General features: G+C 39.4%; 1 protein-coding gene across 1 annotated transcript in view; it reads left to right on the top strand.

Annotated features, from left to right (window-relative positions):
- Window positions 1-15,001, top strand: part of MGAM2 (maltase-glucoamylase 2 (putative)) — a 70,177-nt gene extending 55,176 nt beyond the window's left edge. Inside the window, exons 29-44 of the mRNA XM_032304957.1 lie at window positions 484-580; window positions 1,013-1,125; window positions 1,584-1,709; window positions 3,201-3,329; window positions 4,579-4,686; window positions 6,203-6,265; window positions 7,082-7,216; window positions 8,804-8,888; window positions 9,950-10,088; window positions 11,921-12,054; window positions 12,329-12,363; window positions 12,460-12,576; window positions 13,105-13,253; window positions 13,382-13,466; window positions 14,310-14,366; window positions 14,778-15,001. Of these exons, the coding sequence (XP_032160848.1) occupies window positions 484-580; window positions 1,013-1,125; window positions 1,584-1,709; window positions 3,201-3,329; window positions 4,579-4,686; window positions 6,203-6,265; window positions 7,082-7,216; window positions 8,804-8,888; window positions 9,950-10,088; window positions 11,921-12,054; window positions 12,329-12,363; window positions 12,460-12,576; window positions 13,105-13,253; window positions 13,382-13,466; window positions 14,310-14,366; window positions 14,778-14,906 (1,701 nt within the window). The 3' untranslated portion in view covers window positions 14,907-15,001. The remainder of the gene's footprint in view (window positions 1-483; window positions 581-1,012; window positions 1,126-1,583; window positions 1,710-3,200; window positions 3,330-4,578; window positions 4,687-6,202; window positions 6,266-7,081; window positions 7,217-8,803; window positions 8,889-9,949; window positions 10,089-11,920; window positions 12,055-12,328; window positions 12,364-12,459; window positions 12,577-13,104; window positions 13,254-13,381; window positions 13,467-14,309; window positions 14,367-14,777) is intronic.
- Window positions 15,002-22,825: the final 7,824 nt, after the last annotated feature.

The following is a 22,825-nucleotide window of genomic DNA, read 5'->3' as shown; positions in this document are numbered from 1 at the left end:
ATAATACATATTATATGTGTATTATATATGTATATACATCACACATATATATTATATGTATATACATATATGTGTAACATGTATATATTATATATTATGTATATAATATATAATATATAATATATTATATTATCTATACATCTATATATACCTACATATTATATATGTATTATACATGTATATACATATATACATATATAATATGTAGATATTACACATATATGTATATAATATATGTAATAAAATTATATTAATATAACCTGTGCTATGAGAGAATTATGTAGAATAAATGAGGAGGGCATGGAGGGGGAGGGCACTTGATTTTTTTATTTGCGGTGGAAAGAAAGGTTTCATAAAGAACATGACATTGTGGTGAATCTTCAATATTGAATAGGAGCTTGCTATTTGTGTTATGATGTAGAAACAACTTTTTGGATATTTCTTTTTTTGATTACTGCCTACTGTTCCCCACGACTCTCCCAGTACAAGAAGAATTCCTATGGCGTCCACCCCTACTACATGGCACTGGAAGAAGATGGCAGCGCCCATGGGGTGCTCCTGCTAAACAGCAATGCCATGGGTAAGACAGAGGCACGTTTCCTGCACATAACCAGCTGTGACTACTTTCCTGGGATCTGGAATACCAGTAGAAATAGAGAAATTCAAGGGCAAGTCCGTCCTTCCTTCCTTCCTTCCTTCCTTCCTTCCACATTTTTGAAGAGCTTTAGGCCAGGTGTTAGCAGTAAAATTTTGACTAAATTGCATGACCTTTTACTGTGACAGTTTAACTTCCTTTCACAGAGCGATACCAGATGTTGAGATTAAGATTATGTTTGGGGCACCTGCAAATCCACCTATTCCACAGCATAAGAGAAAACCTTCCAGGGAAGGAGGGCATGAAAGGAAGAGAGAAAGTAAAGAGTACATTTTAGGGCAGATTTCCTATCTAGGGGATGTATAGCTCCAAGGACTCCTTGTCGTCTATCTTTTTTTTTTCTTTTTTTTTTAACAGATGTGGCATTCCAGCCCACTCCTGCCCTGACATACCGCACCACAGGAGGGATTTTGGACTTTTATATGGTTTTGGGGCCAACCCCTGAGCTTGTAACTCAGCAATACACTGAGGTTAGAATTCACTCTATGCATTGATAAACAATCAAATGTTTATTGGTTATTACCATGTTCTTATCACTGAAATAGTTGATTTTTGTTTCTATGTCCCTTGGGTATTCCTACTATATTATTGCTGTCTTTCCTGAAGTTAGGTTCTAATGTTACAGGTATAAAGGCATATAGATAACCCATGTGCCTCTTAATTATTTGCTAAGCATCCTAAGAATATCTAATCAGTAACAACCTGAGTTCTTAGCCTTCCCAGAGTAGAATCTCTAGAGTATAGGAGATTTTTTGTCATCCTGCATGTTGATGATCAGTCCATATTTATTTGACTTTCTTATTTTTCTTGAGCAAGGCCTCTTAGATCATACAGTGCTCAGTAGAAGTGCTCAAGTTGCTTCAAGTATAAGTCTTTTTTTCCCTTTCCTCCAAAGTCATCCTGGACCCATTTTTCTTTTTTCTTCTAGTTGATTGGTCGGCCAGCAATGACTCCATACTGGGCCTTGGGATTCCAGCTAAGTCGCTATGGATACCACAATGATACTGAGATCTCCCAATTGTATGAGGCAATGATGGCGGCACAGATTCCCTATGTATGAATCCCCTACTCAGCCCATGGTTTAATTGGTTATGGGAATTTGTGCCTAATTATAGATTGAAAATGTCTTCAGGGAAATTATTGATGACTACTTCAGTACAGGAAAATGTAGTTACGGAGCCAGTCTTGTGTGTAATACAGTGATTTCCAAATTTATTTCACGCCACCTTTAAATCGAGGGTTCAAAATTGAAAGTTGCCTTAATTCTTCAGTGGTTGGCAGTGTGTTTGAGCAATATTGTTACTCGTTCGTTGCCTTTTGTCAAGAATGCCCTGCAGTAGACATGGCTAGTCTTAAGTCATGACTTTGGGAACTTCTAAGTGAGACTCTGTCAAAAGGATGACAATTCTTAGAGAGGATGAGTATAAAGTGACAGTATGAAAGAAAGCAGCTAAAATCAAGTCTTCACTCTCTGGGAATCACACATACCCACATATGCATATCACACAACAACCACCTAGTCCCCTTCATAAGCCCTGAGAAATGTAGGCCATTGCTGCCAGCAAGCAGAAGTCCACAGAGAGCACACCCTTCCTCCTCTGTAATCATCAGTTTTTTGTTCCTCATGCTCTTTCTCTGCTGTCAGTCCACCTTCTGAGAGTTTAGAGGACAGCTAATGACTGGAAGATGAGAATAAAGTGAAGTGTTATGATGTTGTCATCAAGATCATTTGAAACATTCACCCAGGCTTTAAGTATTTTATTTTTATGTACTACTCTACCATATATGTATTAAATGTAAAGTAGAAAAAGTAGGAAGATTAACAGATGAAAAAACCCAGAGATCTACTGCACCAAGGTGATCAGTGTTTATATGTCAGTTTGTTCTTTTCCAAGCTTTGGCTTTTGCACAAGTCTCTGTTCCCCAATCAAGTTGTACTTAGAATCTTAAGGCAATATGGGTGATTATCCTCTTCAGGCCAAAAAGGAGTATCTCTTTTATTCAAGTGAGTATTAACCACATTAGCCATTACTCACCAACCCTAGATGGAGTGACTTTCACATGCAGAAGCCTGGGTTGGTAATATTTAGAGAAAAGGGAAGACAAAATTCTCATCTCAAGGACCATCCAGTAGAACAGAATGGCAGAAATACACACATTCTAAAAGCTATACAATAATATAGTTCTAAATGTAATAAATCCAATGAGGTTTACTGGGGGGGGGGAATAAATATATTTCTCAGGGAAGTCCTGCTTTCTACCCTTGAATATTCAACTAGCACTTGTTTTGATAGGCTCACCAATTTGAAATTTGAAGAGTGGAAAAGAATCAAATCAAGGGAGGGAAAGGAGAGACAATTCCAAGGATGGGGACAGGTGATCTGTATGCAGGAATCAGAATGCAATTTCAATCTTCAGTGTGTGTGTTTGGGGCGGTAGATTGGACAAATTAGGAAGGGCCTGGGCTGGGGTCAGTAGAGGCATTTGTAGGCCCTGAGGGGTACTGCCACAGGATCCCCAGCACCTTGCTTGCTCCTTCCTGTAGGACGTCCAGCACGTAGACATCGATTACATGGACCGGAAGCTGGACTTCACTCTCAGCTCCAGCTTCAAAAACCTCAGCTTCTTGATTGAGAAAATGAAGAAAAATGGCATGAGATTCATTCTCATTCTGGTAGGTATTTAGAAGATTAGAGCCCATTTTCTGTTTCTGTGTTCATGGCTTTAAAATAGTACCATTGAGGGAAACTAGATGAAGAGTACACAAGACTTCCCTGTACATTTTTTGCAACTTCCTGTGAGACTATAGTAATTTTTTTTTAAGTTTTAAAAAGTGAATAAACACAGGAGGGCAGAACACATGAAAAATGGCTTTCCAAAGGTGATACTTAGCAATATTTATTTTTCATAACCATCACTGGGATGTAATCTGTTACTACAATTCCCTTGGTTAGAGTCAGAACTATGGACTGAAACACTGAATATAGCAGCAACATCAAAGGCCTCATTGTTCTAGGCTGTGCCTCTGAGGGAATCGCTGTATCCTAGTCTCATATTTACCGTAGGGGGTTCAAAAGCCACTTCAGTTGTATCATTACTCAGCAGTGGTGAGGCTCAGGGGATTTACTTCTTCTTAATTAAACTCACAAACAACTGAGCTAAGATTCAGAACACCAATTTATAATTTTGCTCTGGAGGCTGTATTTTGATAAACACAGAAGTAGTTACCTGCAAATGGTCCTCCCTTCTAGCTTCCAAGAAATAGAACATTATTTCCTGACTTTTATTCATTCATTCGTTCATTCATTCATTCATTCAAGTATTAATTAAATACTGGATCTTTGAAAATCACCATTCTAAAAAGTATGTGTGTGTGTTTGTGTATATGATCTAAATTAATGAATCAGACATTGTCCTTTTTTTTTTACAGGATTTTAGTCAATCAGAGACAGCCAATAAATCACCATTAAAGACTGACTATATTGTACAACTGAACTAACATTGCCTGTTAACTAACTGGAATTTAAATAAAAACTTCAAAAAATGAGAAAAATTAAAGATAATTTCAGATAGTGGTGATTTATATGACAGTTGTGAAATAAGATACTTTTATACAGGGTAACTGAGGCAGGTATGGGGTGGGGTAAACAGGGAAGCCACTTTGGACACAGAACAGAAGAAAGAAGCTTCATGTTCTTAGAGAGTATTGATACCATACTCTAGGAGCACAATAAGTTGACTTTCTTTGTGGGAGGTTAATGTCTTATTAACCTGGCTTATCTCCAGGAATGTTTTCCAACAGCATACTTTATTCCTCAAGAATTTTATGGACATAAAGCAAATTATCTATGAGTATTCTGTTTTTGTTTTTTGTCTTGGAGCTGTTTTTCTCATGTTTGCTGTTTTAAACCCTTTCATTGCAGGACCCAGCTATTTCTGGCAACGAGACCAAGTATGAGCCATTCACCAGAGGGGAGGAAAACAATGTGTTCATCAAATGGCCCAACAGTAATGACATTGTCTGGGGAAAGGTGAGCCTTGGGAGAAGATGCCCATAATTAATCAGCACCAGAATGTCTTGATTAAAAGAGGCTGTCAATAAACCCTGGCAAAATATATTAGGTAATTAATAAATCATGAATGAGTAGAACTCTTCCTGATGCTGATTAATAAGACCAAGGTTACAGGTCTAAGTCTCTAAAGTATCAATGAGCTTTGTTTTATTGTCTGGAGATATTCTGATGCTCCAACCTTTATGTATTCCAGCTGGTCATGTAACAAACCTAAAGAATTCCTTTGGGAATGGCTCTGAAGTCTGTGTCTGTTGAAGTCTGTGTCTGATGAACTCTCAGTCTTCATCTGTTTCTTTTATAGCAACAGGATTGTAGGTGCACTTCCTGACCCCAGATGACAGAAGCTCCTACGCAGGATTCAGACTCTGCTCTGTAACTGTGCTACGCTTCCTGCTGTTTTAGGTGCATGCTCTGCTTACTGTGCCTTTGGATGTTGCCTTCTCAGCTTACCCAGATAATATCTGCACTTCAAGACCAACTCAAATGTACTCTCATAGAAGCATTCAGTGACCAGTTGAGCTCTGCTCATTTCTCCCATTTTCTATATTAGCATCTTCAGAGAGGATAGCATGTCACTTAGCACACACATTTATCTGTGAACTCTTAGAATACAAGGACTAGAGATGACTGCGTGACTCAGTGGGTTGAGAGTCCAACTCTTGGTTTGGCTCAGGTCATAATCTTAGGGTCCTGGGGTCAAGCTCTGCGTCAGGCTCCCTGCTCAATGAGGAGTCTCTTTGAGGATTCCTTCTCCCTCTGCCTCTCTTCCTGCTCATGCTCTTTCCCTCTGTCTCTCTCTCTCTTAAATAAACATATCTTTAAAAAAAAGAAAACAAGGACTATTTCTTACTTAAATCTCAGTAGATGCAGATTATAGTACAGTGCCTATCATATAGTATCAGTAAGCATTTGCTGAATGGATTAATTAATCAACGTATATAGTTAATGCCCTTCTGGTTAATTAATGTATATAGTTAATGCCCTTCTAGTTATAGATGAGATTGGTTGAAACTCTGGATTTTTTTTAATGCTATGTATATTTGGAGTCTCCAGTAAGTGTTAATGCTACTTAAGAATATTAAGGCTAATTTTATAGGTTGTGAATGAAATCAATCTTAGTTCTTTAGAGTCATGTTTTAAATTTGTTACTTTTGGAGAGAATTTTATTATATGTCTCTGATAGACAGCAGAATAGTCATTTGAAAGGTGATTGTTCAGAAGATATATTTAAAATAGATTTAGCTTATTTTGTTTTTTAACTTAATGATTTTGAAAGCTTATGAAATGAGCCAAAGGACCCTACTCTATTTTCTCCTAACTGAATTTCATATATTCAGATTTTACTATTTAATTAATGACAAAGAAATCCAAGAATTTTATGGAGATGCATGTCATTAGAGTCTGACACGTGAATCATCTCATGGTCCTTATGCAATGCCTTTCAGAAGTTTTAATTTTTCTTCTTTCTCTCTAGGCTTGGCCAGAACTGCCCAATGTGAATGTGGATACATCCCTTGACCATGAAACTCAGGTTAAGGTATAGTTGTGTACAGATTTCTGTCCACATTGCCCTAAACATCTGGATACTTATAAGTTTTATCCCAGGACTTGGTTAAACAACTCTCTGAGCATGCTTGTCAACCGGTAATTTCTTGGTAGAATGAGATCAGACAGAACAGAATACACAATAAGCAACTAAACTGGAAATGTGTAGCGGGAAATCAAGTGAAGTGTCTTCACAAGTGTACCTTTAATAGGTGGTATTATGTTTAAATCCAATGGTGCTTGAAAAATAATAAATTGAAATCCAGAATATTTTTACTGGAGAGGTTATGAACAGACTAGGTTTTTAATGAATTGTCCCCATATAAGAAAATATGCCAGCCAGTTCAAAAGGGTTGATGTTTTTGATCTCCATACTTGATGTCACATCAACCTGGACATCTAGCCACCCCTTCAATCTGCAGGTCACTTTTCCCTGGATGACTGGTCTCCTTTATTTGGTCAGAGTAGAAAAAATATTTACATATCTAAAGTTTGATCATTTAGACCCAGATAGTTAATTTTCCAGTTCATATGATTAAAGGTCCGGTCATTAAACGGATCTCATGTTTCAAGGGGGTTTAAGACTATCTAACGCCCTTCTAGGAGAATAAAGAATGCAGTCAGCCTTCTCTGAGCTTTGTGTTCACAGTAAACTCTGTAGAAGCAACAGCAGAGCTGAGACTAGTTTCAGACCCTGAGTGGGGCAGTGCCTTGCACAGGTACCTGCTCCTCACCCCTTCCTGGTCCCCAGACTCCCCTTCCTGGACAGGTGAAGACCCATCCTGAAAGTATGTATTTACTCTTACAGCTGTACAGAGCCAATGTTGCTTTTCCAGACTTCTTTCGTAATAGTACAGCCGCATGGTGGAAGATGGAAATCAAAGAGCTCTATGAAGATTTCCAAAAGCCAGGGAAGAACTTGAAGTTTGATGGACTGTGGATTGTAAGTGCACCCTTGGTGGTTCTTTTTTGGAAATGTTAGGAGTCAAACCATGGAGAGGCAATGCAGAGACAAACAGAGGAGGGAGCTAAGGCTGGGGAAATGGGAGAGAGGTATACTCTTGTATAATTGAGGTTCTGGACCCCTAGAGACACAGAGAGGATTGTGTATCTGCCCAGGAACATGCCTGCAAAAGCTGGAGCCCTTGGAGGAGATGGGCCACTACTAGAGATGCTGCCAGAGAAAGTGGGGGAGGGACAAATACCCCAGCTTCTCTTATCTCCCAACCTCCATTCACTGGCTAGTGCCTCCCATTGGCCAAACTACTCAGAAGTTAATACTAGGGGAGTCTGAGGGGCCATCCTGTGATACGGGGTGGAGCAGGGGCTGGCAAGGCATGAATTCAAGAGACAATAGGTGTTCACCACGGTGCTGGTACAGACTCATTTTCAAAGGTCTGTTCAGATATTGCTTACACATGTCAGTTGGGCTTAAGAGCAGGGCTTCATGAAATATCTGTGGGACATGTGTCCAAAGGCTCTTCTACTTGTGTTTGTCTAGGGATAGGAAGCATATCAGTGTTCCAGTTTTCTTCCCCACTGTCCAGTGGCCTGAAATCCCGAGAGTTTTCTAGGCCAGCTCTCAAGGGTTTCACAGGTCTGGGCTACACTGAAAGAAGGTCATAATTCACCCAGAGATAGACCTACAAGCCCACTGGAAGCCCTAGGGCTTTTCCAGCCACTATTCTCAGTGTAGGTAGACCAGAGCAGACACATGGAAGATTAGCCTGAACAAGGCAAAACAGATAATGAAGAACGTGTGTAGCTCCGAGGAATAGAGAGATAATTACTCTGGGATATTTGTTCTGGGGGAGGGAAGATGTGGCTGAAAACCTCAAAAAATAGTAAATAGGTTCCCAACACCTGCCTTTGCCCTTAGTGTTTCCTGTTAAAAGTAGTTCAATTTACAAAATCTTAACTTTTCCACTAACAAAGCAGGCAGTGAACATTCACCTCAGGAACCACCACTGCTTAAATTTAGTAATAAACTCCAAGTATGATTTCATTTCCAGATTTGGTTCTGGGTTAACCTACAACTCTTCAGGACTGCATCTACTGCAGAAAGCGAGACACTTGTCCTTGTGTTTGGTCTCTGCTGATGTCAGAATCAGTCCAAGCTATTGGACTAAGAAAGAGTAGGGGAAGAGAATAGCAACCATGGGCCACAGATAAAAAGTGAGTAATTCATACATAGGAAAACAAAAATGGGCTTCTTGTGTGGGGAGATGTATCAAGGAATCTCCTTAGATCATGGATTCAGCATGAGCTCCATATTTTTGCTATATTTTTACTATGAAATAATCCTCACAAGTTTAAAAATGCCAGGTAAGCTAGGAGTTTCACCGTCTACATAGATAAACATGGGTTCTTAGAGTCCATCTGGGTCAATGTCTTAGAGTAAATGGAGGCAATGAAGTGATTAGCTGAGTTCTTAAATAAGATGTGTTCATCTCCGTGAAACCTGTGTCCTCCAGAGCCAAGGTCACAGCGTCTCTGACATCACAGAATCTTTCTTGTTAACTCATTGCAGGATATGAACGAGCCATCAAACTTTGTGAATGGATCTGTCAGGGGCTGCAGTGATGAAATTCTTAATAATCCACCCTATATGCCATGTATGTAAATGATTCCTTCATCAAATTACTCCCCTACTCAAAAACTCTGAAAGTTTTCCTTCTCTCGTCAGAGTGAAGCCTAATTTTGCAGAATGAAAGTACTTGTACACATGACATAAAATCCCAAATAGAATAACCTTGAACAAGTGTAAATTACGGAATAGGCATAGAAATAATGACATGATGTATTATGAAAGACCAAGCAAAGGATGATTACATTGGTAACTGTGAACTGATTGCTCACACTTTAAATAACCACGCCTCCCGCCCTCAACACAGACTATTTTGGTTAGAGAATGAAAATCTGGGCTCTGTTCTCTCTCTGTCCATGTCCACAGACACTTCATGAAGGACATGCCTTAGTAGTTCTGTAGTACAAACAGAATAGAGCATCATAGGACCTTACCATCAAAGGTATCTCAGAACGTTGAGTCCTTCCAGAAACCCAGGGAGGGAAGCAACGTACCTTCTTAGAAACACCAAACCAGTAGATTGTGGGACAGAATCTGCAATCCAAGTTTTTTGATGTTTGGGTCACAGTTAGCCTGCCCGTGGCTCACTAACTCCCGCACACCTTTCCTCTTCCTTCCCTTCCTCCTCTCTTCCCTTCTTTCCTCCTTCCCTCTCCCTTTCTTCTCCTTCCTCCCCCAATATTTATGTATCAGGCAAGTGCTAATGAATCAGAAAATTTAGAGACCTTAATACAGTTGATTGAAACAAGATCTATTCCCTTGAGAGTGTTACCATCTAGTGGAAGAAACAGTCATAACAACAAAGGAACTGAGTTTATGGAGTTTATTGTACAGATAAGTGGGCTCTGGTTGCATGCTATAAATATCAGAGGACAATGAAGCGTGCCTTGCCCAGCTCCACACCCTGTCTTTACCCTTCATTAGTTATAAAGATGTTGATTTTGTAGACAAAATCATTCTTGAAATTGGAACTGGGAACTGGTAACAAAGTCGTTGAGTGAAATGGAGAAACAGCAAAGCTAATAATGAGCATTTCTCGTGAATGAACACAGCAAGTTGTTTGGGAAGTAACTCTGCCTTTCCACTCAGATTTGGAGTCCAGGGAAAAGGGCCTGAGCAGCAAGACCCTGTGCATGGAGAGTGAGCAGATCCTGCCAGATGGCTCGCGGGTGCGGCACTACGACGTTCACAGCCTGTACGGATGGGCCCAGACCAGACCCACCTACGAGTGAGTGTGTTCCCAGAGAGGATGGCTGGACCCCAAGAGCATGCAATCCTTTATCTTGGGGTCATGAGTTTGTCCATGTTGGGTGTAGAGATTACTCAAACAAATAAACAAACTTAAAAAAAAATAATAAAGGGAAGAAGCCTGCCTAAAATTTAGTCAAGCTCGAGGGAATGTTAAGGCTTTCTTGGTCATCTGGATTCCTGGCCTCTATGTCATCCACCCTTTGCCAAGGGGACAAGTAGGAAAAGCCACACCTTCAACTTGAGGTAGTTTCTAAGACCTTTCCTTTCCTGCTGACTCAGGACCTGTGGTATGGCCAGAAGTAAGTCCCTGGAACTTTCTCCTCTCATGGCCTAGTGTTGGGCATGCCCAGAGCCTTGTGCAAGTGCTGTCTTTTCAGTCCTCAGGAATATGTAGGATCTTTGCAAAAATCTCCATTGTTTTGCTTCTCCAGAATTGACTCTAAGAACAGCCGAGCTTTGTCCCAACTGAACCCCAGCCTGAATACCTATGATGGTGCCAGAAAATTGTTACTGTTTTGGGAATTCCAGGCTCTGGCCACAGAGCCTTGGGAAGAGAGATCATCCAGGGGGTTGGAAGCTAGAACAAAAGTATCAATTATGTTCAGGGGCTGGTGCTTTTCACAGAGCATCCAAAGAGATCAGACCTGTGAGGCTGCTGCAGGGCTGCTGGCTGTTGGAGCCACTGAACAAGGGATGGGGTCAGCTGGGAGCAGCCCAAGTTCCAAGCCCACAGACCTCACTGTCCTGCTGAGATTGAGTCATTTTTCTTGGATAGACCATTTCCATTGCTTTCCAGAGCTGGTTAATTTCTAGAGTTCTGAAATGGTCAGTGACAAAGCTCTTTGCCTCCATCTACCCTTCCTCTCCATACCTGCCTTATTTCAGACCGTCATTACCTCTCAGTCAGACGTGTGTGTGGATGTGTCTAAGTGTGTATCCATCCAGGTGGGGATTTATGCTGGTGTGAAATATTGGAAGTGACCCCATGGATTAATCTCTGCCGCAGTAGCGAGCCCCTTTCCCTAGCATCGTTTACTGAATAATTCATCTGTGTCTATTGATTTGTAATGCTTTCTTCAGCAAATATGTGAATTAAATTATGTACTAGGATCTGTTAATAGCCTTTCTCTTTTTGTTCCATTGATTTTCCTGCCACGTGTTGTTTTTATTTTCTTACTGAAGCTGCAGGCAGAAGACCCACCTTCCGTAGGGAGGTATTTGAACATCCTTTGTGTATATTTGTCCTTGTGTGCCAAGTGTATCCCACTTTGTGAGGAGTAGCACAGAGAGAATTACCAAATCGCTACAGTCATATATACTCTGATTTGGATCCCGGATCTGCCTCCTTGCTCTTTAAGTGTCCTCTGATACGTTGTCCAACTTCTCTGAGCCTCAGTTTTGTAACAGGAATGGAGGCCAAGGAGACCTTCTCAGGAGGTTGTGAGGCGAATGACCAGGCTAATACCTGGCTAGAGCAATTGCTCTGTAAACGCCTGCCTCACACCTCACCCAGCTCCTTCCTGTCACCTCGATGTAGGCAACTAGGTAATTTGTTATTTATTTATTTATTTATTTATTTTAAAGAAAGGAAATCCACATTTAGGGGATGATGGATTCCAGTTGTCCTGCTGTAACTCTTGGGATCACCTTTATATAGTAGATGCTTCCAGGGAAGACACCTTTTGGCCCCAAATGGAAGACCATTGCCACCCCATATTTCAGACTGGAGCGGCTCTCTGTAATGAAGTCCCACAGCTGTTCCATCCTCGAATTCACGCCCAATTCACTTCCTTGTTCCCTTCCAACCAGAGCTGTGCAGGAAGTGACGGGAAAGCGAGGGGTCGTCGTCACGCGCTCCACGTTCCCCTCTTCTGGCCGCTGGGGAGGCCACTGGCTGGGCGACAACACGGCCGCGTGGGACCAGCTGAGGAAATCCATCATCGGTGTGTGGGCTTCCCCCCAGGGGCTCCTGCTGGCAGGGAGCAGGCTGGGGTGTGTCGTGGCAGAGACACTGGTTATGTCTGCCTATCCTTCACATGGGCAGTGAAAGCAGCAGGAGCTGACTTCTCCGTGGGTATGAGTTTGAGTCTCTACCCATTGTATGATATTTTCATCATTGTTGACCCAGGGCTTCGAAGTAGGGTATGGAAGAGACAGGGCAAAACTACCCTCTGAAAGGGCTGCTGTGTCCAACACAGCTGTGTCTTCTCATTGCAGGCATGATGGAGTTCAGTCTCTTTGGAATATCGTATGTAAGTTACATCGGGGCCGTTATTAATTAGTCATATTCCAGCGTGTCTGCAACCTACAAAAGTCCCACCTCATGTTCCGATTTTGCATCTTCTCAGACAGGAGCAGATATTTGTGGCTTCTTTGGAAATGCTGAATATGAGATGTGTGTTCGCTGGATGCAACTGGGGGCCTTTTATCCCTTTTCCAGAAACCACAACACCATCGGGACCAGGGTGAGGCAGCGGCTGGTGCTCAAATCACTTCTTCTTTACCCTCAAAAGAAGCATCCTTTTTTGTTGAGGAAAAATCATAAAAATCAGACCCTCCATTTCTTAGGAAACCCTCAGAGTTCAAAACCCCAGAGTTATAAGCAATTCTCAAGAAAACACTTTTGCTCATGTCTTGAGGGATGCGTGCCTATGAGGACAGCAGGGTTTGTAGCTCCCTGTGGAGCTAAACTAAAAGAAGCTCTTTTTCCTTGGAGAATTTTTATTTTACTCAGATCCATCCAAGCTCTGTCAGTGCTGCAGAGAGCCCCGTCTCTCCAGCCCTGTGCAGGGGACTTAGGAGTCTGTGATAGAGTGGGAAGGAAGTAGTAGCACTAGTTCAGTCAGACAGCAGGGGGCAAGAGAGAGGATGGGACGGAAATGAAGGGAGGAATCTGTGTCCCTGGTGCCTGGGAGAAGCGCCTGCTGACCTTTTTCTGAAAGTGTTAGCATAGCATAAAGAAGTGTCTCCCCCATGTTCCTGTATCTCTTTAGAGACAAGATCCTGTGGCCTGGAATTCAACCTTTGAGATGTTCTCCAGAAAAGTCCTTCAGATCAGATACACCCTGCTGCCCTACCTCTACACTTTGATGCATAAAGCTCATGTTGAGGGCAGCACTGTCGTCCGACCCCTTTTCCATGAGTGAGTACAGCCTGTTTCCCCAAAGCCTAGGTTCTGGCCATGTCTTGTGGCGAGCACTCTGCAGCAGTCCTAACAGTTTCATGGGTATTTCATACTTCTTCTTTTTTTTTTTTTTTTTTTTTTTTAAGGTTTACGAATGACAACGAAACGTGGGATATAGACTGTCAGTTCATGTTGGGTCCTGCCCTCTTAATCAGCCCTGTGCTGAAAAGTGTGAGTTTTTTTGTTTTGTCTTTTGTTTTTTGTTTTTTGTTTTTTTGTCATAGATTAGAAACCCTCAGTCACATAATCTCAAGTGCAAGAAGAGCGTTTTAAAGATCATCTTGTCCCACTCGCTCTTTTCCAGCAAATAACTTTCTAGAACATATAAGGGAGATCTTTTTTTTTCCCAAAATCCCCATTAATGAAAACTTCACAACCCCAACTGATTTCTCATTTTAGTGTCTTGTTACCCCACATCTTTATAAAGTTAACCTTTAAAAAAAAAAAAAAGTTTTCTCTATGTTTGAAGAATTTTCTCAGATTTTTTTTTAAGATTTTACTTATTTATTTGACAGAGACAGATCACAAGGAGGCAGAGCAGCAGGCAGAGAGAGAGTGGGAAGCAGGATCCCTGCTGAACAGAGAGCCCAATGCGGGGCTCAATCCCAGGACCCTGGGGTCATGACCTGAGCTAAAGGCAGAGGCTTAACTCACTGAGCCATCCAGGAACCCCTTCTCAGATCTTTTTCAATTAAACTTCCTAAACTCAGGACACCTGGTGGCTCAGTGGATTAAGTGTCTGCCTTTGGCTGGGGTCATGATATCAGGGTCCTGGAATCGAGCCTTGTGTTGGGCTTTCTGCTCAGCATGGAGCCTGTTTCTACCTCTCCCTCTCCCTCTGTGCTCTCTCTCTCTCAAATAAATAAAGTCTTAAAATAATCTTAAAAATTTTTTTAAAAACTTCCCAACTCTTAAAATCATTAATAAAATTCCCATTTTTATCTTAAATCTAGAGAAATATTTTTATTAATTACATTATTGGAATATGCATAATGTGTCATTTTTATGTTTCAGAATACTTTTGCGATTCCTGCTTATTTTCCCAAAGCCCATTGGTATGACTATAGCACGGTAAGAACTCACATATTTTGTGAAGAACCAGACTGGTCCGTGCTGCCTAGAGGGGAGGCCAGCACTTTCTTCTGTCTTTCAGGCACATAATTTCTAAGGCAGTAATTTTCAACCTTTCAGCCAAGCAAGGTTTGCTTAAACAAAATTATCCACAAAAGCATAATTAGGTAAAATCTGACACCCATACATTGACTTTTCTCTCCCCTCACTCCTACTTCTCTGGAGAACACAGAGAAAAGGCTAGATTTCTAGAGTTTTTAAGAAAGCTGAAATCAGAGATTTTTTTCCTTTGACTTACTGTTTCTTGCTGACTTTCAAACATGCTTCCTTAGAAAGACTTGTATTAAAGCATGCATCTGTTCATTTCTTCTCTTTATCGTCATCCCTCCTTGCCTATATTCTGTCTCCTAGCAAACTGGCAATGTGTCGACAGGTGAGTGGAAAACCCTGGGCGCACCCCTTGACCACATCAACCTTCACATCAGAGGAGGCTACATCCTGCCTTGGCAAGAGCCCGCGATGAACACTCAAGCCAGGTGAGGACAAAGCTGGATGGCCACGCTTTGTCATAATGAGGCAGCCTCTCAGGGAGCTGCCCACCTTCACCAAAGCTCTGTGGATAAATAAATACAACTACAAACCCTCCTATTTATTCGATTCCATAACTGCCTTTTGACTGGTATTGGGGGAGAATGCATTCATGAAGTCAGTCTTGGGGAGATCTTTTATCTTTAGCTGTGTCCAAGGCCTGGGGCAAAAATTTTCTTTAATTTTTATTTTATTTTATTTTATTTTATTTTACTTATTATTTTAGAGAGAGAGTGTGCATGTGGGGGTGGAGGAGTGGGGTCGGGGGAAGGGCAGAGGGAGAGGGAGAGAATCTTAAGCTGACTCCATGCTGAGTGCCAAGTAAGAGGGATCCATCTCACTACCCTGAGATAACAACCTGAGCTAAAATCAAGAGCCCCGTGCTTAATCAACGGAGCTACTCCATTACCCCTGGGGCAAAAATTTTCTTGAGGGCAGTAGCATTTACCCCTTTCCACACTATTAAAAATGTTGGGGATATTATGAGCTCCTTGATTTGTGATGGCTATCCAAGGAGGATTTAGTGCTTATTTCCAGGTCTACTTTGGTCAAGTCGGGATAGATTTTATATAAATATAAATAGTTATACATTTATATTTATATATTTATATTTATGTTTAGGTACTAAATTAAAGGGAACATGTTATGTCAAGAGAGACACACATAAAAAGAACTATAACCATTCAAAAGGAAAGAAGTTAACTTAGCCTTGTGGTGTAAAGCATGAGTTCTCATGAATGAGAGCTCTGAGCTGAGTCTTGAATAATAAATAGGATTTGAATATATGAAGGCAGGGAAAGAAATATTCTGGGAGTATTAAAGAGCTAAAGGTGAAAAATGAGTTTGGTTTGGGGCATAGTAAACCAGTCAGTTTAATTGGAGAGTAGAGAGGAAGAGGGATGAAATAAAATTCAAGCAGGCTAAGATCAGGTCATGGAGGGTGTAAATGCCAGAGCAAGACCTTGTGTTTTATTCTGTAGCAGTCTGGAAGCTACTGAAGGGTCGTTCTGTGGTTTTCTTCCTAAGGAATTCATATCTTAATATATTACTTATAATACACATGTAAGTAAGTATGTTTATTTGATTTTTTAAGTGTCTATATTTTTAATCCACAAGAAGATCATGCCTGATAATTTCATGTTAATTATTAAAAATTAGATCTTTAAAAAATTAAATATCTTGAGGTATATTAAAATTAAAGGACATTGATTAAACATATTTCATATTTACTTATCATAATTATTTATAAGTCCCTACTATAAAGAAACCACCTCAAAATTCCAAACAAATATTCTTTCATTACATAAAATAATTTAAATATGACTACACTTAATTGAAATTGGTTTGCATACATCCTTTGAGATGGAATCCATTTCTAGTTGCAAATATATTTTGATAGATAAATATCTAAGTACAGCTCAGCCTTAATGGTATTTATACATTTTGCTGTGTTATATAGTAGACATTTTGTGTATAATTTTTGAAAATAAAATTCTGTTTTAAACCATCCAGGAAACCTTGATATTTAAGAGGCATGCAATAAGCTCTTTTATAAAGAAGATACATTTTAATTTACCTATTTTTAGAACTTTATGCCCATTTTTAATGCATTTTTTTTGTTCTGGATGAGTAATATTTTCAACAGAAACTGTCCTTCACTCTTACAATTTATAATCTAGAGAAAAATAACTCCTTTTTTTTCATAGTCGACAAAAATTTATGGGATTGATTGTTGCTTTGGATGACAATGGGAAAGCTGAAGGCCAGATATTCTGGGATGATGGACAAAGCATTGGTGAGTATGAATGTTCTGGAATCTCCATACAGCAAGCAGAAAAACCACAGCTCAGGATATAATTGGCATAATCTGTTTCTAACCTGTTTCTGCTACTGTTATAGAGCAATGGTGTTGGGAGAATTTTTGCAATTTTTGCCTGCTCCTTATATAACACTGTAATTACTATAGAACAATGTATGGGCCCCCAGCTTTGTAGGTTCAGCAACGTGATGTTATGGATTCAGCCAGGAGGTTCCATGTGCACTTGAGAAGAATGAGTATTCTGTTGTTTTAGGGTGGAATGTTCTGTATATATCTATGAGGTCCATCTGGTCCAATGTGTCATTCAATGCTCTTGTTTCTTTATTGATTTTCTGCTTCGATGATCTGTCTATTTCTGAGAGAGGCGTGTTAAGATCTCCAACAATTAGTGTATTCATATCAATATGACTCTTTATCTTGATTAACAGTTTTCTTATGTAATTGGCTGCTCCCATATTGGGGGCATAGATATTTACAATTGTTAGATCATCTTGGAGGGTAGTCCCTTTAAGAATGATGTAGTGTCCTTCTGTATCTCTGACTACAGTCTTTAGTTTAAAAGCTAATTTGTCTGATATGAGAATCACTACCCCAGCCTTCTTTTGAGGCCCATTGGCATGAAAGATGCTTCTCCATCCCTTCACTTTCAGTCTGGGTGTATCTTTAGGTTCAAAATGGGTCTCTTGTAGACAACATTTGGATGGGTCCTGTCGTTTTATCCAGTCTGCAGCCCTGTGCCGTTTTATTGGCGCGTTTAGGCCATTCACATTGAGGGTGATTATTGATAGATACGTTTTTATTGACATCGTGTTACCTTTGAAGTCTTTCTTTCTGTAGATTGTCTTTATCTTTCTGTTCAATGCTATTCTTGGGCTTTTTCCTCCTTTAAAGAAACCCCCTTAATATTTCCAGCAGTATCGGCTTGGTGGTTGCATAGTCTTTTAAGCCTTGCCGGTCTTAGAAACTCTTTATCTCACCGTGCATTTTGAATGTCAGTCTTGCTGGATAACGTATTCTTGGCTGCATGTTCTTCTCATTCAGTGCCTTGAATATATCTTTCCAGGAGGGATTTATCTCTGTATAACTAACTGCCTTGTTCTGATAAAAGTGTGGATGCAACTCTGAGGCTGACAGTTCATTCATTCACAGTGGTTCATAGACCTGGCTCTGTTGTTTGGGCCAGCCACCTATTACCAGGCACCCTGTTCCTCCTAAGTAGGCTCACTCAAGAGGCAAATGAAAGCTCACAAAATTTCTTAGTGTCTCAGAAGTAGGGAGTTAAGCATTGTCGAAAAGATCGTTATGTCAACGAAATATTACTTTGTATGCTTTCCCTAATCTAGGAATAGGACAGTGCTACCGAGATAATTGGGGGTTGTCACAATAGTCAAAACATCCTCTTCCTTAGACATCTCTACAGAAATACTGATGTGTTGTTACCAACTGACGCCCATTTTCCAATACTTGTTACTGCGGACTAGAACATTCTAATTTTTTAACATATCACATTTTCTGAAATCATAGCTTGTTTTTTTTCACTAGTAATATCTTCCTTTCCACTTTCTTCATTAAGAGGGTAATATAGCATCATTAAAGAAAATATTTTAAAGACAGAAAACTAGGAAAAAAGTAATATTACTGCTATATTCTTTTGCTTTCATGTTATTTAAGAAAACACTTAACTTTTTATATCACAGAAAACATACTGCATATTTAATTTCTGAATGCTGTTTCTTTGCACTTAACACAATGATAGACATATGTCTAGATGTTATCATATACTCCTGATAAACACCATTGTGATTACTCTATGCCACTGAGAAGATATGCCACAATTTATCTGACTTTCTGTAATTACCCTCTAATCTAAGATACAGGATGTTTTTAGTTTTCATTGTTATGAACACCATCCAGTATTAACCTTTGTTTGCATTTCAGATTATTTCCATAGGGTAGATTCCTAGAAGTGAAATTATTGCTCTTTTAATCAACTTAATTGAGTTGTATTTACACAAAATGTATCCATTTAAGTATACAGTTCAATAAGTTTTGACAAATAGATACATTTATATTGTTACCACCACAGTCAAGATCTAGAATCTAGATCTTGAATCTAGAATCTAGATTCAAGAATCTAGAATCTAGATCTAGAATATTTTCATGACCCAAATTTCCCCTTCTACATCTTTTCAGCGAACTACCCCACACTCTCAAACCCCACTTCAGGCTCTTAGAACTACTGATCTGCTTTCTGTCTCTCTAGATGAGATTTGTCTTTTCTAGGCTTGACGTAAATAGAATCATACATTGTGTATCCTTTTGTGCTTTGCTTCTTAGCAAAATGATTTTTGTAGCAAGATATTTTGCCATCTGGTGGCATATAAAAGTAGCTTATTACCTTTTGACTCCCGAAAAATAACATCCCATTGTATGGATATACCATAACTTGTTTATCCATTTACTTATTGATGAATATTTAAGTTGTTTTAAGTTTTTTACCATTATGTATAAACCTGCCATGATTTTTTAAAAATCTTTTCAGCATAACAGAATTCATTGTTTATGCACCACATCCAGTGCTCCATGCAATACGTGCCCTCTCCAACACCCACCACCTGGTTCCCCCAACCTCCCACCCCCAACCCCTTCAAAACCCTCAGATTGTTTTTCAGAGTCCATAGTCTCTCATGGTTCATCTCCCCTTCCAATTTCCCTCAACTCCCTTCTCCTCTCCATCTCCCTATGTCCTCCATGTTATTTGTTATGCTCCACAAATAAGTGAAACCATATGATAATTGACTCTCTTGGCTTGACTTATTTCACTCAGCATAATCTCTTCCAGTCCCATCCATGTTGATACAAAAGTTGGGTATTCATCCTTTCTGATGGAGGCATAATATTCCATAGTGTATATGGACCACATCTTCCTTATCCTTTCATCTGTTGAGGGGCATCTTGGTTCTTTCCACAGTTTGGTGACTGTGGCCATTGCTTCTATAAACATTGGGGTACAGATGGCCCTTCTTTTCACTACATCTGTATCTTTGGGGTAAATACCCAGTAGTGCAACTGCAGGGTCATAGGGAAGCTCTATTTTTAATTTCTTGAGGAATCTCCACACTGTTCTCCAAAGTGGCTGCACCAACTTGCATTCCCACCAACAGTGTAAGAGGGTTCCCCTTTCTCCACATCCTCTCCAACACACTTTGTTTCCTGTCTTGCTAATTTTGGCCATTCTAACTGGTGTAAGGTGGTATCTCAATGTGGTTATAATTTGAATCTCCCTGATGGCTAGTGATGATGAACATTTTTTCATGTGTCTGATAGCCATTTGTATATCTTCATCGGAGAAGTGTCTATTCATGTCTTCTGCCCATTTTTTGACATGATTATCTGTTTTGTGTGTGTTGAGTTTGAGAAGTTCTTTGTAGATCCTGGATATCAGCCTTTTGTCTGTACTGTCATTTGCAAATATCTTCTCCCATTCCGTGGGTTGCCTCTTTGTTTTGTTGACTGTTTCCTTTGCTGTGCAGAAGCTTTTGATCTGCCATGATTATTTGAGTATTTTTTTGAGTATTATTTGCTTATTTGAGTATTATTTGTAACCATACGTTTTCATTTCTCTTGGGTAAAAGTCTGGATGTGAAATTGCCAGGCTGGGTCAGATGGTAAGTGTATGTTTAACTTTTGAAGAAACCCCAAGTATTTTCTAAACTGGCTATACTGTTTCTCTTCACTAATGACAAAAATTCAGAGTTCCAATTTCCCACATCTTCACTAACACTTGGTGTTGTCAGTCTTTAAAATTCTAACTATTTTAGTAATACCTAGGGCACCTCATTATGGAGGATTTAATTTGCATTTCCTTGATGTTGAGCACCTTATGTTTATTGGCTATTTCTATGTCTTCATATTGAGTTATTGGTTCGAGTCCTCTGCCTATTTTTTATTATGTTGCCTTTTCCTTAGTGACCTGTAGGAGTTATGTTTACCAAACTTTTATCTCCCTGTTTGTAACTTGCCTATACAATTCCTTTATAGTATCTTACAAAAAAAAAAACCCAAACTTAAACTTTGATAAAAATCCATTTTTTTTTTTTTTACCATGCTTTTCTTTGATATTTGTGCTTCTTGTGCTTTGGTCTAAAAAGCATCTGGTACTAATTCTAACGTGTGTGTGTGTGTGTGTTGGGTGGGGGGGGGGTGTTTCCCCATACCTACAAGTAATTCTGGGACACTATCTAGGTGTCCTACAATTCAGCTCAATTCTGACACTACATTATCCACCTTTGCTCTCCAGCCCCAATTTCCTTCCAAAAGTCTCTGGGTGGGGCTGGAAGTTCCAGCCTTCAAATCACAGGGTTGATTACCCAGAACTGGAAGTGCTTTCCCTAAATCAACTCATTAACGTAACAAAAAGATACTTAGTTCTTATCACTCAGGAAATTTCAAGGGTTTTAAGAGCTCTGTGGCAGAAGTGGGATGAAGACCAAATACAGAATATAAATCACAATATCACATGGCCTATTCCAAGGTTACAGAGATTTTTCTCGTAGCTTTTACATTTAGGACTATCACCTATTTTGTATTAAATTTTGTGTGTATGTAATTTTACATGTGTTTGTGTGTATGTAAGGTTCATTGTTCCCTCATATGTTTATCCAGTTAATCCAGCACCTTTTCTGAAAGCAGAATCTTTTCCCTTGTTATATTACCTTGACACTTTTGTTAGCTATGAATAGGTCCTATATGGCTGAGAATCTATTTTTATATTATTTGTTCTGTTTCATGTTCTCTATGTTTATACTTACACCAATACCACACTGCATTAAGGTAGATTCAAAACTGTTTTGACAAATTGTAATTAACAAAAACTTGCTAGAATTTTGACTGCAATTGCATTGAGTCTATGAATCAATTTGGGAATATCTGTGTATCATCTTTAATTGCTTAGGTCTTCTTTATCTTAGAGCATTTTGTAATTTTCAGTGCATGGGTCTTACACATATTTTGTTAAATACATCCCAAGTATTTCTAAGTTTTTGATAGTATTTCAGATGGTACTTTAAATTTCAGTGTATGCATAATGCATTATAACCCCATAATCATTGAATATGGTATTTAAAAGAGCTATTTTTCAAATAATTTGATTGCTCATTTAGTGGTAGGACCAGGTTAATGGTGGGATACGAAAGGATTTGATTCATTTTTTCCAAGTTCAACTTTGTCTTCAATTATTTCTGTAAAGTTTAATCTGATAAGTGAATTCCATGGAGAGACATGTGGCACGTGGCATCCCATAGCCCTGGAATCAGACATCACTTCAGTCATCTCTTGGTTATATGTCTTTTGGAAGAATGCTTAACATCTCTTTGCTAGCATTTTCTTGTCTTTACCATTTACAAAACTGTACTTATCATGTAGATCATTTTATGCAGATAAAATGATTTCATATGTAGAGAGAATTCCTGGCACATAGATGCTGAGTAGACTATATCATTAATACTCAAGGTAAATAAAATTACAGTATAAGTCTTTAAGATAAGATACATTAGGTAAGATATACTGTATTTACATCAGTGTGATTACTATGACAACAGGAAGTCCAAAAGTCAGAAAAAGGAGGTTAACCAGCCACCCAAATTAGGTTTTAAGAGATTTGCAGCCTTAAATCTTGTAAACAAATAATAAGCTACAGTGCCAATTTTTTAAACTTAAGAATTATATGAAAGAGCTAAGATGTTCCCATCTATTAGGAAGTACATATTTTTCCTTAAATTAAATCTAGGTGAAGCATGAGATTTTAATCAGGGATTTGTTCGGTGAGCAAAAAATTGCAGCTAAAGGAGTTAGTGGCTGTGCCAAGGTTATTTAACACTGTATCACATCGGTGACATCTCGCCAGGCTGACTGTTGACTGCATCATCAGATCACGCCAGCTGCATGCGTAGGTGATTGGGCAGGAAGCGATTCCCTCATCATGGAATCATCGTCATGGAACATGGGCAATAAAGTCACGTTAGAGAATGCTGAGAAATAAGGAGATTAATTT

This window comes from Mustela erminea, chromosome 11 (assembly GCF_009829155.1).
Source record: "Mustela erminea isolate mMusErm1 chromosome 11, mMusErm1.Pri, whole genome shotgun sequence".
Lineage (NCBI taxonomy): Eukaryota > Metazoa > Chordata > Mammalia > Carnivora > Mustelidae > Mustela > Mustela erminea.
Note: the sequence above shows the minus strand (reverse complement) of the source record. Positions and strands in the feature narration are given on the sequence as shown.